At 34.2% G+C, this 21,826-nt stretch overlaps 4 protein-coding genes across 7 annotated transcripts; all 4 read left to right on the top strand.

Moving 5' to 3' along the window:
- The first annotated feature begins 165 nt into the window (after positions 1-165).
- LOC111017726 (uncharacterized) lies at positions 166-2,254 on the top strand. Its single transcript, XM_088118804.1, has 2 exons — positions 166-596; positions 1,041-2,254. Exons 1-2 carry the CDS (start codon positions 333-335, stop codon positions 2,058-2,060), a joined length of 1,284 nt encoding a protein of 427 aa, XP_087974930.1. The 5' UTR covers positions 166-332; the 3' UTR covers positions 2,061-2,254.
- A 2,459-nt stretch (positions 2,255-4,713) lies between these two features.
- LOC111017711 (thionin-like protein) lies at positions 4,714-6,648 on the top strand. Its single transcript, XM_088117863.1, has 3 exons — positions 4,714-4,877; positions 5,468-5,518; positions 6,556-6,648. The coding sequence occupies exons 1-3, from the start codon at positions 4,745-4,747 to the stop codon at positions 6,582-6,584; spliced, it is 213 nt and encodes a 70-aa protein (XP_087973989.1). The 5' UTR covers positions 4,714-4,744; the 3' UTR covers positions 6,585-6,648.
- Positions 6,649-7,942: 1,294 nt separating this feature from the next.
- LOC111017651 (Tetratricopeptide repeat (TPR)-like superfamily protein) lies at positions 7,943-10,650 on the top strand. The gene has a single exon (XM_022293469.2). The coding sequence runs from the start codon at positions 8,334-8,336 to the stop codon at positions 10,614-10,616; it is 2,283 nt and encodes a 760-aa protein (XP_022149161.1). The 5' UTR covers positions 7,943-8,333; the 3' UTR covers positions 10,617-10,650.
- A 6,063-nt stretch (positions 10,651-16,713) lies between these two features.
- On the top strand, positions 16,714-20,394 carry TLP10 (tubby like protein 10). Of its 4 annotated transcripts, none has more exons than XM_022293551.2 (6): positions 16,714-16,877; positions 17,333-17,410; positions 18,017-18,459; positions 18,577-18,664; positions 18,983-19,115; positions 19,395-20,394. In XM_022293551.2, exons 3-6 carry the CDS (start codon positions 18,109-18,111, stop codon positions 20,107-20,109), a joined length of 1,287 nt encoding a protein of 428 aa, XP_022149243.1. In that variant the 5' UTR covers positions 16,714-16,877; positions 17,333-17,410; positions 18,017-18,108; the 3' UTR covers positions 20,110-20,394. The 4 variants fall into 4 exon arrangements, with proteins under 4 accessions (XP_022149243.1, XP_022149242.1, XP_087973959.1 ...); XM_022293550.2 differs by lacking the exon at positions 16,714-16,877 and adding an exon at positions 16,892-17,058; XM_088117833.1 differs by lacking the exon at positions 16,714-16,877 and having other exon boundaries at positions 16,892-17,410.
- The last annotated feature ends 1,432 nt before the right edge of the window (positions 20,395-21,826 follow it).

Raw genomic sequence — 21,826 nt, 5'->3', positions numbered from 1 at the left:
TAGAGAAAAGTTGAATCTGTTGAATTCAATTGGATGGCCAAAAAGAGGCTTAATTTCTCATTCAATGGAATCACAGTTCATCCACAACAACCCTTGCCTAAAATCTTGCTTAGCCACCAAATTTTGCTTCATCTTGGTCTTGGCCTGTATAAATACCTCATCTCATCCCTCCTCATTCCATCATCCTCAGCTTTTATCTTCCTCGCTTCTTTCTCTTCTTCGACCTCTCGCTGATCTCCCATAATAAGAAGAGAAAGAAGTCATCTGTCTTCTTTCTCGATAACGTCTTCTTCTTCGTCGACCTCTCTCTTTTGTGACACCTATTTATTAAAATGGGTGGTTGCGCCAGCAAGCCGAAGACCAGCGATGGAGTGGCTGTCCCAGTGCCCGCACCCACTCTCGTTGAGGTTGAGGTTGAATCGCTGAAGACAACGACGACAATGGCAGAAGTTTCCATCGTGGAGAAAGATGTCGAGGTCGTCGTAAATAAAGAAAAGAAGAGCGACGATGAAGTTGATGAGAAGAAGGTTGATGAGGGTGAGAAGAAAGTTGAGGAGGGCAACCAACTGCATTCTCTTGGATCTTTGCTCGTTGAGGTATTTATTTTCTCAATACCCTAATATACATCATTTTTACTATAATCATGGATTTACATAATAATAAACATTAACGATGAGCATTCACTTTTTCCTAAATTATAATTTTGAAAAAGAAATCCCACGGCAAAAAAAGGGAGGGGGTAATTACCTCTTAATTCGTCTTATATTAAAAATTTTATAGGAAAATTTAAAATAATTTAGATTTCTTTTAGTTCTATTAGTCGTTTTTTTTTTTAATATAACATGTGGTTGTGAGAGTTCGAACTCATAATCTATTGGTTAGAGCTACGTGTCTTAACCACTTTTAAATTATGTTCGGTTGGTTGGTGACTTGATAGTCTTTTAATTAATGAAATATATTAGTCTCTTGATAATATTATAATGTGAAATTTTACTCCGATTAAAAAAGTTATATGAAAACTATTTAATATTGTTTTTTAGAGTGAAGCGAAAAAAGAAGCAGTTGTGGGTAAAAAAGAAGTAGAAGTTCCAGTTCCAACAGAGCCCAAAAAAGAAGCAAAAGTTGAGGCAGGGAAATCGGTAGAACCAACACCGCTTGCAGCCGCCGCCGCTGCGGCGCCTGAGGTGGTAGAACCCAAGAAAATCACCACCGTCGAGGCGCCGGTGGAACCCATGAAAACCACCACCGTCGAGGCGCTGGTCGAACCCAAGAAAACCACCACCGTCGAGGCGCCGGTCGAACCCAAGAAAACCACCACTGTTGAGGCGGCGGTCGAACCCAAGAAAGTCACCACCGTTGAGGCGGCGGTCGAACCCAAGAAAATCACCACCGTTGAGGCAGCGGTCGAACCCAAGAAAATCATCACCGTTGAGGCGCCGGCAACACCCAAGAAAATCATCACCGTTGAGGCCCCGGCAACACCCCAGAAAATCACCACCGTCGTGGCGCCGGCAACACCCAAGAAAATCACCACCGTTGAGGCCCCGGCAACACCCCAGAAAATCACCACCGTCGACGCGCCGGCCACACCCACGAAAATAACCACCGTCGAGGCGCCGGCAACACCCAAGAAAATCACCACCGTCGAGGCGCCGGCAACACCCACGAAAATCGCCACCGTCGACGCGCCGGCAACACCCAAGAAAATCACCACCGTCGACGCGCCTGCAACACCCACGAAAATCACCACCGTCGAGGCGCCGGCAACACCCAAGAAAATCACCACCGTCGAGGCGCCGGCAACACCCAAGAAAATCACCACCGTCGAGGCGCCGGCAACACCCAAGAAAATCACCACCGTCGAGGCGCCGGCAACACCCCAGAAAATCACCACCGTCGAGGCGCCGGCAACACCCAAGAAAATCACCACCGTCGAGGCACCGGCAACACCTCAGAAAATTACCACCGTCGAGGCGCCGGCAGCACCCCAGAAAACCACAACCATTGAGACGCCGGTGGCGACAGTGGCCAAAGCGTTGACAGAGGGAAAAAAGCAATAGTCTTTTGATGCTGCAGAAATTTGATTGGATGAATGTTAAACTAGAGAAGAAGGTTGAGGAAGGAACGGGAATTGATTTGGTTGCATATGGAACATTTTTCTTATTCATTTTACGATTCAGAGATTCTGAATGGCAATGCTTGTAATTTGCTTCCATTTTCATAATCAAAGAGCAAAAGCCATTGAAAATGTTAACTAGATTGTTAACTAATTCGGTTGTCTATCTCCATCACTATTTGTTCTAATTCTATGTCAGTAAATTTAGTTAACTGACCTATTCAATTTAGAACAAGAAGTATATTTTACTAAAAAAAAAAAAGAATTTGACAGAGGGAAAAAATCAAGCTAAAATACACCATTTTTTCGTAAGTTTCAAAAAAGACATTTTTGGTTGTTAAGAATTTTATATGGCATAGTTGAGATGGCAATTTTTAAATCACGTGACAATTTTATTAATTTTGAGTCTCTATCACTTTTTTTTTCCCTTTCACCTTTTCTCCATCCTTTCTTTCTTCTTTCTCCTCCCGTTCACTGTTCTCAAACATCTCAATTTTTCATTTCGGGAAAATTAAGAAATTAAATTGATTTTATACCTAAATCAAAGGTATGGAATGAAGTAGAAATTTACAAAATCTTAAAGTTAAAAAAGAACAATAAATAAAATAGAAATTAATGGTGTGTTTGGGAGTAATTTTAAAAAAATTAACTATAGTTGTTTTTCAAAATCAATTTTAAAAATCAATTTTATAATTTGTCAAACATGATCTAGTAAATGTATGTAGGGAGCTAAACAGGATGAGTGTTGTTGAAATTGATATGGAATCAAATATTGAAATCTTTCACATTTATAATTCCATAAATCCAATGATTCAATATTGAAATTAATAGTTAATAGATATTTTTACATGTGAATTTAAGCGGTGCGAAAGGTTGCTTTTCAAGTGAGATAATAGAAGAAGACGAGTGGGAGGACATAGCACTCGGGCTCACTATGCCCTTCCTCGTCTCGGGATGCCGAGATCACAAGGAAGGATCCCACAGTCTGCTTAAAATATCTGGAGCATAATATGTCAATCAAAATACCATTAATATAAATATTAATACTGACACTATGATTTACTGTCTATTCACAAATTCGAACTAATTTTAAAAATATGATTTCCGTTATATTTTACCGGGATATTTGATAATGACGAAAGCTTAGGGAAAAGATCAAAAAGTAAATTTAAAAACAAAATATAAAATGCATTACAATATATTTACATATTATCTACTTTTACTACTTCGAAAGGAAAAAGAATTTTTCGTTATTCCTTTCATTTTTTACAAGGCAATATTAAGAAAATCCTTTTAACAGTGGCTTTTTCCAAACCTACCAAAAGCTGAAAAAAAAAATAATAATAAACAATAAATTGGCCAATAAAAAATATATATGTAACTCAGTGATAATCACTGTTAGATATTTAATGACTAAGAGAGATAAATGAAAAAAAATTGATTTCTTAAAAAATAATGAATTGTTAAATATTTAATGGTGGTAGGGATAAGGTTGCTCAAGGAGGAACCAAAGTATTTTCCATACGGAACCGTTCAAATTTGAGCCAAGTATGGAGAAGCTTGTCAGATATGGTGGGAAAGTGGAAATTGAAAGATATAGTGAAAGAGTACCTTGTCGTAAATATTTGAATAGAACGAACCGGTTGAGAGTTTGACTAGCTGTATCGACATTTTATGAGGTAAAGTGTCAATCCAACTAGTACACTAACTACATTAAACCACCAAGATCCAAAAATAAAAAAAGAGAGTGAGGGTCAAAGGCTCGAGCAAGAGCCTCATGATGTGCCTGACCGACGAGTCTGCCATCTCTACCACTATTATATAACTATCTTCTATTATCCATATTATATAACTATCTTCTATTTCTAAACAATGTGATGTAATCAGTTTTACTTGTCTATATGAACAAGTAATGTAATCAACTCTATTCGCTCATTAATCCATCCTCTCTAATCTCTACTTGTTCAAAATTATTTGAAAAGTTTTAGTTTTGAAAATTTACCTAGAGTTTGAAATAAGTTTAAATTCACCTAAGTTCTAAAGTAAGAATTTTCTTTAACTTGTTGCTGAATATTTCATTTTCGTCCTCCTACCAATTCTCATCATTTGTTTCATCGCCTAGTTCACCTATTTTCAAAAATTCCCTTTTTCCACATTTCTCATATTTTCAACATTTTAAACATTCTAAATTTTAACATTTTCAACCAAGTAATACAATCGTTTGAAATAAAAGAGATTCAACAATAATTATAGACTACGATCATTCACAACTATTTAAGACATAAGACATGTATTATTTCTTTTAACTTTACTAATTTTTCTCAATTCCTCGATCATTTCTCGAGATCACTCACCACTCACGTGATTTGAGTTGACATTAATCTAATCTCAAAACACAAATCACCTTGTGAAGCTTCACAATCACATCGATCATGTAATTCCCGAATCTAATTGGAAGAATTTCCTTCAATTTCAACATTGTCGGTGAGTTCTATTTTTCTTTTTAACAATTTCATTTAAATTAGTTATCTTAACCGACACGTGGCTGGTCAGATATTTGGGGGCCAGTTCCGTAGTTCATAAATAACAATTTTGCTTTACCAAACGAAGGTCTGAAAGAGGGCGGCGATGGAGAAAGCTGTGGTGGTGACCACGGCGGCGATTTTCTGCTTCCTACTGCTTTCTGCGGCCACGGTGACCGTCTCCGCCGACGCTGCCGACTGCATCGACGGCTGCTTCACCGCCTGTGTCCAGAGAGACAGTAAGTAATTTCTTTCCATTTCCTTGCCCTAAATTTCTTCGATATCTCAATTTATCCCCAATTTTCGAAGCCCTAGTTTGTTTCTCTCAGCGTGTTTTAGGCATCTCCGATTCTGAAAACTTTTCAATTTGTTGTAATTTCTGAAATTAGTTCCGATTCTCTTGATATCTTCCGAGAAAGAGAGTCGGATGATCGTCTCAGCGATTGATGATTTGAAATCAATCAAAGTCTAAGAAATCTGTTTGTTGTAAAAGTAAACTAAGAAATCGATACTAAAAAAAAAACAACAAAAACTAAATTCGTTGTTGGAGGGCGGGGTACTGAAAGAATTAGTTTTGAAATATTGTGTTTTTTTCTCCCCTAAAGTTGATTAAAATGTCAAAACTGTTCTTAAAAAATAAAGTATAATTGGTATTCAAATTTGCCAACCTGAAAACCGGTATTCAAATTTATTTTTTAAACTTCTATGTAATCTATTGAAGATTTTGTAGATTAAAATATGATTTAAACAAAGAGTTAAAATAAATAAATAAATTTTTTCTCAAAAAAATAAATAAATTGATTGTGTTTGTGACTGTGTGCGGGTGCAGCGAGACTGATGCAGCGTTGTGAGGGCAAGTGTAGAATTAAATGCGGTCCAGGTATTCTTTTTTTCCTTTTTCTTTTTCTTTTTCTTTTTTTTTTGTCATTTTAACTTATCTTAATTTAATTATTGATGTGACATACAATTTGATACTGCCTGTTTCTTCTGTCCTGGATGATTTCGATATTCATCCTTTATTTTTATCAAATTTCATTGTACTGCATTTTTCTTGATGGAGCTGAGTCCTGAAAGTTTGTTCTTTTGTAGTTTTTGTTAAAAATTAAAAAAAATAAAATAAGTGATTAAACAATACTGCGCCCTATAGTGCATGAGCAACAAAAATAGTGGGTTTCGCATACGTTTTAACTTAAATATTTCTTATATTATATTTTTTAGAAAAGTATGTTTATAGAAAAAATTAATTGAGAGTGAATGGCTAGAATCATTTTTACTCTAAACAAAATCACTTCCATTTTAAAATAGGATGTTCTAGAAAAATTTATTAGTGATTCCTAGTAAATCATGTGGAGGGTGATTCTCAATTGATTTTTACTAAAATAATAATAATAATAATAATTTTTCAAATGATCATTGTTTTAATTTTCAAAATTGTCTAGAATTTTTATTGATTGGATTTTTTTTTTTGGCTAAATATATGTTTGAGTCTAATGTTTATGCATTTTTTCAATTTAGTTCATATTTAAAAAGTTTCAATTTAGTTTTAACTTTTTTTTCCAATCTAGTTCCTTCCTCACTGTAGGTAAATATTAAAATTGATTTATGATAAATTTATACTTATATGACCTTATCTAAAATTTATAAGAAATTTGTAGAAATTTCAAGTTTTTTCTATTCACTTACTATTATGTCATATATCTATCTCTATCATCGTTGGCTAATTTGGGATGAAATTGAAATTTGTATACAATATGGACTAAATTGAAAAAACTTTAAAACAAAATTTTTACTCCTCACTTCAATTATTATCCATTAAAATTGGTAGGAGCAAAATTGTTTGTTAAGAATTAGATTGTTAATATAAGTCAGATGTACCATAATTTTACAATATAAATGATGTGAAATGTGACTTTGCAGATAGTAAAGTTGAAGATATTACTGATTGAGAGGGCAACTAGAGAGCTTCAATGTGAAGGGAAACCATAGCTTCCTCCATTGTAATTAAGAAAGAGAGATGAGAAAGAATAACTCTCCTAAGCCAATGTCATATTTGTGGATGCTACGTGTTGCATTTTCTACTTTCACATAGAATAAGTCTTCTCCCATGTTGGATATATATCTATATTTATACTATATTAAAAGTAAGATCTTGAAAAACTATTTTTAGATTGTTTTATCCTTTATCAAATTTTATATTTACACAGGTATTACTAATTAATTACCAACAATTGTTGAGTCATATATTTAATCTAAATCACAAATGAATGGTCAAATATGAAAAGTTTTTTTTTTTAATTTATTAATTTAAGAGTTACTACAATTTATTGTATGATATCAAAGGTATTGAAATTTCAACGATTTTTACAATTATTTTATTTTTAAAGACTATAAAATAATTTCCTTTCGCTCCTTTTCTATATCAATGACCAAAAATATTACATGACGTGTTGGAAAAAATGACTACAAATGAATATTTATAATAATAATATTATTATTTTGTGAGGTTTATTATTTAATTCAATAATATTCTATTCGGTGAATTAAGTTTTAGTAATATATTATATTCATGAAAACGTATTAAAAAGGAAAAAATATATATATATACACACACTCATAAACACAATTTTTATTTAGATATGATATTTAAATACACGTACAATAATTTATATCCAAATAAGTACAATTAACTTTATTAAAAGTGAAAATATAAAAATATCTTTAAGTATTCATCGAAATTTGTTCGTTTTGGTCCTTGTACTTTCTACTTTGGTTCCTGTGTTTTGAAAATGTTCATTTTGGTCACTGTACTTTTAAACAGTGACAATTTTGATCCTTTTATTTTATTTTTTCTATCACAATTTCAACACCACATTATAATCAATATATTTCTTACAAAGTACAGGACTAAAATGAACCGAGGCTAAAAATACAATGACCAAAATAATATTTTAACCAAAATTTAAATACATCATAAAATTTATAAAGGTATAGAATGCATAAACACGTATTGATTTTCTTCTTTTGATACTATTGTTCTTTTCTTATTCTTTTGTAATTAGTTTTTTCCTTATTCGAAATACCTTAGCTTTGGATTTGCCCATAAATTCATTTTTATGAGAAAAGTAGCACGTTTATTAAATTACAATATTCAATTTGATAACTTTAGATTTGTTAAGTTATTAATTATTAATTCAGTACCCAACTTTATAAATATATCTCATTATAGCCACCTCTATGAAGAAGATTATTGACACGCTCTTCACAAATTCAACTATTTTAGTAATTTATGGAAAGGACGGTAAATCGCACCCGCAATATAATGTTTTAAAGAGTCGTTTCATGTTGGATTTCCAATTTAGGGGATGAGTTGGGGCCATATTAAAGATATATATATATATTATTAGTGTATACTACAACATTTAAATAATCATAGGTAAATTCAATAATAGATGTTTGGTCGGCATTCCACCCTTCCTCCTCTGGCTTACTCAAAAGGGGTGAGATCTATAGCTTAGAGGATTAGAGCACGTGGCTTCGGAAGTTCTTGCTCGACAAAGAATCCTTCTAATAATTTCGAATTTCGAATTTAACCATTTAAAAGGTGTGCATAAACTACTTTTGTGTTGAGCTGAAAATATATAATACGTGCCTTGTAATAAGACTAGTTAATAGTATACTAGAAAACGCATCTAGTTATGCGCTTCTCAATTACCCACTCTGGTTCGAGGATCTCCAATTGGATTTCAACGATCAAAGACGCATCATCCAGCGGAAAATGGCTAGAAATTCTCCAACTTTACCACGACATTAGAATCTCTGGAGCTCATTTGACAGACCCTTCAGTGTTCCCTTCGATTCTCAAGGCCTGTTCAAATCTCTCTTTCAAACTTGGAACCGCTATGCACGGATGCCTGATCAAACAGGGGTACGAATCTTCCACTTCCATCGCTAATTCCACCATTGACTTGTATATGAAGTGGGGTGAATTAGTTTCTGCTCAGCGCGCATTTGATTCTCTGAAGAACAAAGATTCAGTATCTTGGAACGTGATGGTTCATGGGAATTTCTCGAACAGGAGCGCAGAGGCAGGTCTGTGGTGGTTTATGAAGGGTAGATTTTCCCATTTTCAGCCCAATGTTTCTTCGTTGGTACTTGTACTTCTCGCATTTCGTGATCTTAAATCATACAGGGAAGGTTTTGCGCTTCATGGTTATGCAATTCGCTGTGGATTTTGTGCCATTATTTCGGTTCAAAACTCTCTGTTGAGCTTGTATGCTGAAGTTAATATGTGTTCTGCCCACAAGATGTTTGATGAAATGTCCTATAGAAACGATGTCGTTTCCTGGAGTGTGATGATAGGAGGTTTCGTACAAATTGGGGAAGATGAACGTGGGTTGGAGATGTTTCGGAATATGGTAACAGAGGCTGGCATTACACCAGATGGGGTAACTGTTGTAAGTGTTCTTAAAGCTTGCACCAACTTGAGAGATATTTCACTTGGAAGAATGGTTCATGGGTTTGCGATTTGTAGAGGCTGGGAGGATGATTTGTTTGTTGGGAACTCCTTGATAGACATGTATTCCAAGTGTTGTGATGCTGTTTCTGCCTTTAAAATTTTCAAGGAGATGCCGGAAAGGAACATCGTCTCATGGAATTCAATGTTGTCGACGTATGTCCTCAATGAGAAGCATTTGGAAGCTGTGGCATTGCTTGGGACAATGGTGGAAGAAGGGGTTGAGAAAGATGAGGTGACTTTTGTAAATGTTCTTCAGATAGTTGAGCATTTTCTTGACCCATTGCAATGCAAGTCTGTCCACGGCATGATTATCCGACGGGGGTGGGAATCAAACGGATCACTGGTGAATTCAGTGATCGATGCTTATGCAAAATGCAATCTGGTTGAGCTTGCAGGTACACTTTTTGATGGGATGAAGGAGAAGGATGTTGTTGCTTGGAGCACTATGATTGCAGGGTTCGTCCACTGTGGCCAGCCTGACCAAGCGATATCGGTCTTCAAGCAAATGAACAAAGAGGTGAAACCGAATGAGGTTTCAATTATGAATCTTATGGAGGCCTGTGCTGTCTCTGCTGAATTGAGACGATCGAAATGGGCTCACGGTATAGCGGTTAGGAGAGGTTTGGCTGGTGATGTAGCTGTTGGAACTGCCATTATTGACATGTACTCAAAATGTGGAGATATAGAAGCCTCCATCCGAGCCTTCAACCAAATCCCAGAAAAAAACGTCGTGTGTTGGAGTGCTATGATATCTGCATACGGCATCAACGGTCTCGCACATGAATCATTAGTCTCGCTCGAGAAAATGAAACAAAATGGCATGAAGCCAAATGCTGTAACAACGCTGTCATTGTTATCTGCTTGTAGCCATGGAGGATTACTAGAAGAAGGCCTCTCTTTCTTCACATCCATGGAGAAGGAACATGGAGTAGAGCCTGGTTTGGAACACTACTCGTGCGCCATCGACATGCTAGCCCGAGCGGGGAAATTCAACGATGCTTTAGAATTGATTGAGAGGATGCCTGGACAAATGGAAGCAGGTGCAAGCATTTGGGGGACACTCTTGAGCTCTTGTAGGAGCTATGGAAACGTTGTGCTTGGCTCAGGAGCAGCCTCTCACATTCTTCGACTGGAACCTTCGAGCTCGGCTGGCTACATGCTGGCATCGAACTTGTATGCGAACTGCGGTCTAATGACCGAATCTGCAAGAATGAGAAGGCTGGCGAAAGAGAGAGGAGTGAAGGTTGTTGCTGGATATAGTTTGGTGCATATAAATTCAGAGACTTGGAGATTTGTTGCTGGAGATGAGCTCCACCCAAGAGCTTATGAGATCTATTTAATGGTGGATCAATTGCACAGTGTAATGAAGATTGATTATTTGAAAGTTTTAGATCCACTTCTCAATATTGATGAATCTAAGAGTGATCAAACAACACAACAATTTCAGAAATTAAAGGGTTAAAAATCTACTTTTCTTTTATCTTTCATGGAATCAAGTGAATAATAGTAACAATAATAATAAATAATTATAATAAATTTTGATTAAAATCCCTTCATGTGTTTTTCGCTCACTCGTGAAATTTAGGCAAACATCAGAGTCTATATTTGATACTTATGGGTTTGTTTATCAACGTGTCACAGATTTAACGATGGCTACGTAAACCCATATTATAATGTGAATTAAAGTCTATAAAACTCTTACTAATTATAAACTTACAACCCATACTAATTAAAGTCTATAAACCCAAATATATGCAACATAAATTTTTTTATCTTGGACCTCACTAAGTCGAGTAAAGGGGAACATCCCGACAATTATATACCTACAAATTTACAAACTAAATAAATACGATATTCAAAGCTCAAAATATCTACTTTCTAATTCAACCAAAACAAAGTTATTATCAAACAATTCGAGAAGGTAATTAGTGGGGAATTCCTAAAGTGCCCCTATAATGCCTTAGGGACACAAACTTTATGCATTATTATGTCTTTTAAGATCAGACAAACACCATTTTTATTTTCTATTAATTATATTTCATCTTTTAGCACTTCAACATTCAACCTATTATTCTAAGATTTTCTTTATGAAAACTTCTTTTAAGTTCTATTTTTTTTTTAATGGTGGACTAATTTTAAATTTTAAACCTTTTTTTTCACTCCAATCATCTCTCCATGTCAGAAAGGATTCTTCCACTTCTTCTATTTTTTTAAATCCATTCATTCTTTTTTTTTTATCAAAATTTTTCAGTCACTTATATTTAAAAATATATATACACACACAATTTTAAATTCAGAAGGGTTAGTGTTAGTGGTATAAGCAAGTTGGTTTAGTTCGATTTAAATTTAAAATAATAATAATAATAAAACCTCGACTTGCATTCCAAGTAAGCAATAATGGGCTGAAAATATAAAATATTTATACAAATAGTATAGAACTAAGAATAAGATTTAGGTCTGAATTTTCATAGACTTTCTTTCAAACTTCTGTTGGGTTTTAGTTCCAAAATTTTCAGTTTTAGTAGGTAAAATTAGCCTATAAAATTATTTTAGTCATTTTCGACTTTGGTTTATTTTGTTTCATGTATTTTCAATTTTGTTCATTTTAATCTACGTAGTTTTCAAAATTCATTTTTGTTTTTGTACTTACAAGAAATGACAAATAATTTTAGCACGATAATTCACTCACTACATTTCTTAAAATATAGCTATAAATTTATATTAAATGGTTTCTAATTGGGATATAAAATTCGTATTAATTAAAATTTTGCAAATATAGATCAAATGACTTTCTAAAGTATAAAGATGAAAACAGACGTTTTGGAAGTACATAGATAAACATGGACGGGACCAAAGCAAAAAAGACAAGAAAGTACTTGATTACTTAATAGTGATGATCAAATTTTATCTCCAACAACATTCAAAAATTGAAAACTCATTATTTTATAAAAAGTCTTACATTTCTCTGGCCTAATTATCAAATATTTAATGGTATTAAGGACAAGATTGCTCTTACCTCGACAACTCAAATATTTTTTTTTAGGACAAATAAATCAAAACAATTTTTAATTTTTTTTTAGCGAAAGTTTCATCATTAAGCAGGAAAACTCAAAAACTAAAATAAGACAAATTAAATGGAAGCAACCCAAATGGGCGAGACACGTCATTTGAAATGGATGAGAATTACATTTAAATTTCTTGGTAAGATTCAAATTGGCGTCAAATTGACGTCAGAGTAGGTTAAAATAAAGACGTAAAGCAAATGAAATCTGCAAAAATATAATATATATAATTTATTTTTTATTATCTTGTTTTTTCTAAAATGTTTTATTAAATAATAATAATAATAATAATAAGGTTAAAAAACACATCTAATCCCTGAACTTTCACTAAAGTAACAATTTGGTCCTCGAACTTTCAATAGTAATAATTTGGTCCCTGTACTTTTAAATTGATCACAATTTAGTCCCTACCGTTAAAAAATTGGTTAGATTTAACGGAAGTATGACGTGGCTTATCCATGTGTGCAAATGAAATGGCCAACTATGCAGGTTGGTTCAATCTCGGGTCGGTCAATATTGGACCGGTTTAAGACTTAAAGAAAATAATTGTCTTTCATTTCACGAGTTCACCCTTCCGACACCATCTGTGGCATCCTCAGGACCTTTCTCTCTCCTCTTCCTTGCGGCCGTCGTGATATAGAGCTCCCCATCGCTGTGATCACGGCCACCAAATCCCTCTCTCACATCCTTCCATAAGAGATTATATCAACAAAATCACATCCTCAACTTCTCATTGAAGGTCGTTGTTCGATCTCCCATCTCCATATCACAAAAATGCTTTTTAGAAAATTAACAAAACCAAAAAAAAGTGCGAAAAAGCGGCATAATTTTGCTATAAGCCGGAAGAACAACGGACAAAATCCCCAATCATTAATTCCAATTACTTCCTCATTTTTGTAAGGATCTCAAATTTTCATGACCTCCTAATTAGGTTTTTTCACTTGGCAGCTTCAAGTTTGAATTCAGCATCGAATACTTTAACACCATCGATTTGTTTCTTCTAGTGTTTTAGCATCATCGATTGTAAAAAACCCTTTCGAGTCGGGGCAGAATTTTTCTGCAATAGATTTTTTATTTTATTTATTTAAATAATGAAATAAGGTTTGCTTGAACCGACTCGAGATTGAACCAACCTGCATAGTTGGCCATTTCATTTGCACACATGGATAAGCCACGTCATACTTCCGTTAAATCTAACCAATTTTTTAACGGTAGGGACTAAATTGTGATCAATTTAAAAGTACAGGGACCAAATTGTTACTATTGAAAGTTTGGGGACTAAATTGTTAGTTTAGTGAAAGTTGAAGGACCAAATGTGTTTTTTAACCTAATAATAAAATAAAAGTAATAAATAAAACAATAAATAAGTAAAGCAGGCGACTGAGCTTCCCAGAAGGTGCCTCATTTTCCACTGACCAATCCCTGCGTAGCGTGGCATTGCCATTATTATTGGTCAAAGTCAAACTCGGGCCTAACGGCCGGTAAGATCCGACCTGTTTACCCGAAGTCCGACCCGTTTTTAACGCACACGAATTTCTTCCTCTCCTCACTCTCTTTTTCCTTCCGTGGCCCCGCCGAAGGCTGACTTCCAGTTTCCACTTTTTTTTTCTTGCTTTTTTGAAAAATAAAGATTTAAATATTTTTGTTGCTTTTTTTTATTTTTATAGGTTCGATCTTGATTTATTTCTGTCATTGTATTTTTAAAATATTCATTTTAGTCCTATATTTAATTTTTAATGTTTATTCATTTTAATTACTCTACTTTGAAACTTCTATTTTAGATTATGAACTTATAAAAAGATATCATTTTTACCGTCTTTTATTTTTATCTCATTTCTTTATATCACAATTTTAGTGTGACATTTCACTCATCAAATTTCTTAACATTTAACCATAAATTTGTATTAAAAATTTTTTTATTGTATATAAAATTTTTATCAAAAACCAAAATAATCACTTTGTAAGAGTACAAGACCAATACAGACCTTTTGAAATTGACTAAGATTAATAAAAATTGAAAGTATAAATATCAAAATAAACCGGGACCAAAAATCAAAAATAAAATCAGAAATGGAAGAATGGTAATAAATGTTTTTTTTTCAATGGTTGGTATGAAATTTGTAGTTGGGGGGATGACTTGGGAGAGGGTGGAGTTAGTTGATGAATGAAGTGCCTTTTTTTTAATATATATTTTATTGACAGAAACTTTGGAGAAAATAAAAAAATAACAAAATACCAAAGGGCATTTGGTCACTTCAACCGTGTTCAAACATACGTGGTTTGTTATGTTTTTTTGTTTTTTTTTTTTAAATCTCTCTAGGTAAATATTTAAAATGTGTGAATTTTGAAATTCAATTATGGTTATTTTGACCATTTCTTTCTCAAAAGTTTTGATGCGTAGGTATTTCTTATTTCTTCCTTTTTTTTTAGGAGATAGATGCGTACATATCTCGTTTTAAATTTCAGGACAAAATACATTTTTGGTCCCTGACGTTTGATGTAGGTGTCTACTTGGTCCTTGAAGTTTTAAAATGAACACTTTTAGTCCCTGAGGTTTGAGATAGGTGTCTAATTGGTCCCTGAAATTTCAAAATGAGCACTTTTAGTCCTTGAGGTTTAAAGTAGGTGTCAACTTGGTCTCTGAAGTTTTAAAATAAACACTTTTGGTCCCTAAAGTTTCAGAAATAGTTCAAAATGGTTCCTGATTTTTTTTTTACTGTTAATTAACTAATATTATAACAACGTGATAAATTGCAATTAAATTGTTTATTGTAGTTGCTGATCTGGCAAATTATATTAATTAAATGATATATGTCTGGTATGAATGGCGGACGGCGGCAGCAAAGACGTGGTGGTCACCGGAAAAGGGTAAGAAAAAGAGAGAGGAAAAGATGAGGAGATGAGGGAAAAAGCACCATCACCTACACATATATTATTTAATTAATATAATTTGTCACATCAGCAACTACAATAAACAATTTAATTGCAATTTGTCACGTCATTTTAATATTAGTTAATTAATAGTAAAAAAAAATCATTTAGAACTATTTCTCAAACTTAAGGGATCAAAAATGTTCATTTAAAACTCCAGGGACCAAGTTGACACCTACTTTAAATCTCATGGATCCAAAAGTGTTCATTTTGAAACTTCAGGGACCAAATAGACACCTACATCAAATCTCATGGACCAAAAATATATTTTGCCCTAAATTTTATAATTTTGAATATTTTGTTACGGTTCACAAGTTTGTTTTATGTTAGTCTGTTAAATTTTTGTTGGTGCATTGGATGAAAATCTTGCATAACATTGACAGAGGTTTAGAGGTGATTTATATGTATACCTCGATTCATCCATTTGTTAACAACGATCATGGAGTATAAGATATTGAATGAATGTTTATAATTTCCTTAAGAATATAAGTCAGTAATTCTCTCCTCAACCATTCGATCGTAGAACATAAGTTGACTTTCGTCATGACAAATCGTTTGTTTGGGACTTGATTATAAGGTTAACTGACTAAGCTATATGAATTCAAAAGCATACCTTAGTTTGTTTAAATAAATCGGGTAGATAATATGTTATCTTTATATTGCTACGTGAGAGTAATATGACGTGAAACATTAGTCATTACGAGACAATGATGTACCACTGTATAAGCTCGCGTCTCCAACTAGATATAGGTAGGAGCACTGTTTGGTATGCCTTATATGAACCTTTTTGTTTTGAATGACATTCATTTGTCTCATATGTCATAGATGAGTTCATGAATCTTAGTCTCGATCTTGATCAAGCCATTCATCATAATCCTTATTCTAATTTATTTTTTTTTAAATGAATTCTAAGTTTCATAATTAAGATTTTTTTTGTTGTCTTTTGTTCATTTAGTTACCTAGATAATAATTCATATCATTTTTCACTTTCATTTATGAACTTTTATTTAACATACTTAAAGTCCATTCATTTTAAAATTAAAAACAGATAAAAGTATAACCAACATTATTCTATTTAAAAATAATTATATAAAAATGGAAATTAAAAGATGCGGCAAGAAAAAGCTAGGAATTGAAGTAAAATATCCTTTAATTGGAAAAAGAATGGTTTTGACTTTACTATACTACTAACAATTTTAAGACATGAAATTATTAAGAAATTGTATTATCATTACTTAACTAAAAACTAAAAAGAAGGAAAAAAAGAAAAAGAAAAGACAAATTATTATTATTATTATTTTGGTTAATGTATTGAAAAGAAAGGGAAAAGGAATAAGATCACATGGGAGAGGAGAAGCAATCAAGTAATGGAAAGTACAAACAATTGACCACATAGAGTGATTCAGTAGGAACAGCCGCACCCGATCAAAACTCCTCTCCAAAAGTTTTTTTCTCCTCTCATCAGACATTACACGGGAAAAGTCAAATGCCCATTTGGTGATGAACTGTTAGTGGAATTATATTAATTCAGAAATCAGATTGAAAAGAAATTTTGTAAGAGATGAGGAATTTCACTTCAAAAATAAATCTTGGGTGGAAAGGAATGGAAAACAACACTGTAGCTATTTTTCTTCGGTCCTTGATTGTGAGCTAAATTCAATGAGCCTTTGGGGTCCGCACGAGAGAGAGAGAGAGAGAGAGAGACTTTTTTGAGACGACTGATAAAGGGTGTAATGTTCTGATCCAAGCTTTTATTTATTTATTTCCTCTTTTCTTCTGTTTCCATTTCTGGGATTTCGTTGTTCATGCCATAGCTTGGTTTCCTCCGATACTTAGCCAAAAAGTTGACTGGTTTTCGTTTTGGATTTCCCTTTCTTTTGTGGCAAAGGAGCTCTGCCAGTCTTTGTTCAGGTTCGGTCTACAGACCCCACTTCTGTTCTTCTTCAAATCTACTCCCTTCCCCTTTTACTTTTCAAACATTTTCCCAGATTCTGAAACCCCCTGATTTCGTCTCAAAATGTTGGGTTCTCAGCTTTCCTGATGATGGGTTTTGCCTAAATTTTTCTGGGGTTTTTTCTCCCCTTGTGATTTTAATGAGAAAGCCCTCTCACCCAGCTTCGTTTTTTTGTCTCTGTGCAAAAAAAGTTGAAATTTCTGTGCTCCTCATCCTTTCTTTTACTGGCAGATCTTTCACCGTTTCTTGTGAGCTGGAGAGCTTGATCCGATTTTAGCTCCCTGATTGCGCCTGAAGCATCTTTTACAGGTTTGTGTTCTAGCTTAATGGTACAGATGAACAACCTGAATCGTTTGGTTTTGTGATTTACAGGAAATAGGTTCTTCTTAATTCTTGCCAGTTTGTTCTGTTAGTTCATTTAGTCATGTAGGCTCCTCCAGATGTAAAATTTTGACCAAATTTGTTCATTCTGTTGGTAATTTGCTGCAATTTCTTTGTAATTGTGTTAGATTTTTCTCTATAAATGGATGGGAAGAGACTGGTGGCTTCAGTTTCTATTTGGGTTGGAGAGGTTCAGATTCTATTTTGTTTTAGATCTATGTAATTTCTGTAAGATTAGAAGGATATTATTTTTGATGGATTTGCTTTTGGGATTTATGGGATAGTTAGTCTTACTTTTCCATTTTTAGAGCTAGTTGGTTACAGCTAAAGATGAGAATAAAGAGCCTGATTGAGTTATGCTTGTTAAACTTGCCTCTTTAGACTTTATGGTGCATCCTAAAGCAGCTTTTTAGAGACACTTATCCCTTTTCTTTTCACTTTTGGCTCCTTTCTTGAAATTTTTATTTCATCTTTTAGCCTTCATTTACAAGATTCTGAGGCACTTTTATGAGTTTGCTTTGTATCCATTGGCAGCCATAGGCACATGACAAGTGGTATATAATCTACCAAGGAATTGTTGAAGGGGTGTGGAGATTTAATATCATCAGTTTCTTCATTCCTGTAAAATGTCGTTCCGAAGTATAGTTCGTGATGTGAGGGATAGCATTGGGAGCTTATCTAGACGGGGATTTGAGGTCAGGCTGAGTGGCCATCATAGAGGAAAGTCCAATGCATCATCCTTAAATGATCTACACGACCAGCCTCCTGTCGTTCAGAATGGCTGCTGGGCTAGTCTTCCACCCGAGCTGCTTTATGATGTCATTCGTAGACTTGAAGAGAGTGAAAGCACATGGCCCACACGAAGGAATGTTGTTGCTTGTGCTGCAGTATGTCGTTCTTGGAGGATTATGTGCAAGGAGATAGTTAAAGGCCCGGAAATTTGTGGGAAGCTTACCTTCCCTGTATCACTGAAGCAGGTACATTTTTCAGTATACGGCATTTCTTTTAATATATCTAGAAGAGAAGTTCATTGGGCTGAAATATCACAAGTTGCATACTCATTGTACTGCTTTTTTTCTTTTTAAATTTTATAGCCTGGTCCGCGCGATACATCTGTACAGTGCTTCATTAAGAGGGATAAATCCAACCTAACATACCACCTCTACCTGTGTCTTAGCCCTGGTACGAAATATGTTTATTTCTTTGATTTTGTTTGTGCTAATCTTTTTATTATATTCGTTTTTTATCTGTCATCGTAAACGGATTAGCCTCATATCAGTTTGTAGCATATGGGAACTATATTCCTTGCTTCCATTCACTTGTTTGTGATGTAAGGCACGTTGAAGCTTTACGTGTTTCTTGCGTTCCATCAATTTGCTGTGAAGAAGAAATTCTGAATGATCATGTTTTGTGATATCATTTGGCCTCTTGTTCTGCTGCTAGTCCCATATTGTTGAACATTTTATTATGCTTATAATTTCTGGTGCTTCCATCATGCAGCTCTGCTGGTTGAAAATGGGAAATTTCTTCTTTCTGCAAAGCGTACGCGAAGAACTACTAGCACAGAGTACATTATCTCGATGGATGCGGATAATATTTCGAGATCAAGTAGCTCTTACGTCGGAAAACTGAGGTGAGACTACAATCCACGAACTGCTTAGAAATATAGTCTGCTTATTTTTCAGTTGCAAGACTTAGGTTGATAACTAACATTCCATTTTCTCTGGTTTCTATGATTTAATTTGATTCAATATTGGTGAAGTTTTGAATTATGAGTTTAGTTCTTCATGGCGGCTTTCCAATGCTCTATTTTTCTGTCAAATCTTTATGGGAAATTTTAATTATTCGCGGTATTCATGTGAAGGGTTTATTGATATTTCTTTCCTGATTCAGTTTTCTTGTTTGTTTCCAGGTCGAATTTTCTTGGAACAAAATTTATTGTCTATGATACTCAACCTCCATACACTGCTGCCCCGCTTCCTCCTCCCGGGAAAACTAGCCGTAGATTTTATTCCAAAAAGGTCTCGCCAAAAGTCCCAACTGGCAGTTACAACATAGCCCACATAAGTTATGAACTAAACGTTTTAGGCACACGGGGACCCCGGAGAATGCATTGTATAATGCACTCAATACCAGTGGCAGCTCTCGATGCAGGCGGCAGCGTTCCAGGCCAACCAGAGCTCCTCCCTCCCAGCTGCCTCGACGACTCTTTTCGGAGTGCATCGTTCTCCAAAGCACTAGATCATTCCATGGAGTTCAGTAGCGCTAGATTTTCAGAAATTGGAAGGGCAGCCTTGGATGGCGAGGAGGAGGGGAAGATGAGACCTTTGGTTCTGAAAAACAAGCCCCCAAGATGGCACGAACAGCTGCAATGTTGGTGCCTCAACTTTCGCGGGCGAGTAACCGTTGCATCAGTTAAGAACTTTCAGTTGATCGCAGCAACACAGCCAGCCGCTGGCGCTCCAACGCCATCCCAACCAGGCCCCCCAGAGCACGACAAGATCATTCTGCAGTTCGGGAAGGTCGGTAAAGACATGTTCACGATGGACTATCGATATCCGCTCTCCGCTTTTCAGGCCTTTGCAATATGCTTGAGCAGCTTTGATACCAAATTGGCTTGTGAATAAAGAAAAGGATCCAAAGCCCCTATGCATATGATGGCTAGAAAGCAAAAAGAAAGTAACAACACCCACTTTTATGCCTCTTTTTTTCTTCTTTCACTTTAACTTTTGGATTTCACTCTATTAGTTGTCTTCCTCTTCTGTCATTTCATGGGTTAGGTTAGTGAAATAGTTGTTATTGTTGTGCCATTGATGTAAAAGTTAATTTGTAACTGGGACATCTCCCTCATAACAGCTCTTACATGTGCAACTCCAAAACTTCTAAAGGAATGAAGGCAAAAGTCCTTTTTACCCCTCTCTCTCTCTCTCAAAAGTTAAGACAATAAAGTAAAAAGAAAAAAAAGAAAAAAAAGAAAAGGGTATTGGTTTTTTTGTCCAAAAGTTGCCATAAAGTTGATATGATATGAGTTGTTGAATCTCAAAGATGCTTCTTGGATGCATGGTAAGGTTTTTTTTTTCTTTATATAAAAAGGAAATGGTAGTCTTTTAAGATTATGCCAAAAGTGGAGTAGTTTGGGAAATTATTTTAATTAATAATTTGGAAGTAGATTTAGCATTTGTGATTTGTGAGAAGGAATGCTAAAGGGTTGTTCAGAGAATATTCTCAAATATAGTTTTTTACTTGAAACCAAAGTTTAGGATAGTTATTTATTTATTTGATTTTTTTAGAAGAATTGAAGTTTTACTTTCCTAAAATGATGAATAGTAATTTGGAACACAATGGTATTTACTTTTAAAATCCAATCAAACAAATCAATAAACAAATATTTTTACAAAAATGTTACAATCGAACATAATTTAGTCATAAAGTTACTTACTTTTCTTTCAAGATTAGAGGTAAGTCTCACACCCCATATTTGCCGTACTAAAAAAAATTATAATCAAACAGTTCCTAAGGGAATGATATAACATTCTTCTTTTGATGTTTTTTTTTTCCTTATGCAAATATTTTAAAATGTTGAAATAGTCATATTAAAAAGATTTGTAACATAATTTTTATTTTAAAGAAGATCCTAATTCTAAATTATTTTGTCCACATCTCTCTGGGAAGGGTGAATCAAGTAAGTATCAATTTTGTGAACCTTAAAATTTGTAAGAATGTCACATGGGTTTTTGGTGCAACAAACTATGTTTTAAGGGCCGAGTTCTTGGTTCAACAAATGGAAGGTATTTGCCACCAAATGGTTGGTTCAATAGGTTTATTAACTTTAATTATAATTTTAGCCCTCAAATTGTATTATTTTTCATTCTAACCTTTGAGTTCCCAAAAAGCCCAATTTTGGTTTGGAAATCTTTATCTATTTTTCATTTTGATCATTATTAAAAGTTAAAATCGTAGTCCGACTGCACATTTAAACTCAAAATAATAGTGTAATTATAAAGAATAAATAGTATGATGTCCGCCAACCTGAACTAAGTTCAACTAGCTAAAACATTTATTTAAAAAAAAGTAAAAATCAAGAGTTCAAATTCTCCCCTTCACATGTATTAAAAATATATGTGAGGTCCCTTTCATCCATTCATTCAAAGAGAAAAAACAAATAGAATTCAACAACTAGAAAGATCAAAATGTTGAGTAAAAAGCAAGCACAAATTTAAGAACTGAAATCATATACTAACTTATTCTATACCTAAGACTCATGATCTGTTGTTATATTTCTCCGATATAGGTTCTACCAAACTCAAATCAATTCCAATCCACTTATAAACTAAAGAATTAGGT

Source organism: Momordica charantia (genome assembly GCF_013281855.1).
Source record: "Momordica charantia cultivar OHB3-1 chromosome 10 unlocalized genomic scaffold, Mcharantia_2.0 BLBB01000010.1, whole genome shotgun sequence".
Lineage (NCBI taxonomy): Eukaryota > Viridiplantae > Streptophyta > Magnoliopsida > Cucurbitales > Cucurbitaceae > Momordica > Momordica charantia.
Note: the sequence above shows the minus strand (reverse complement) of the source record. Positions and strands in the feature narration are given on the sequence as shown.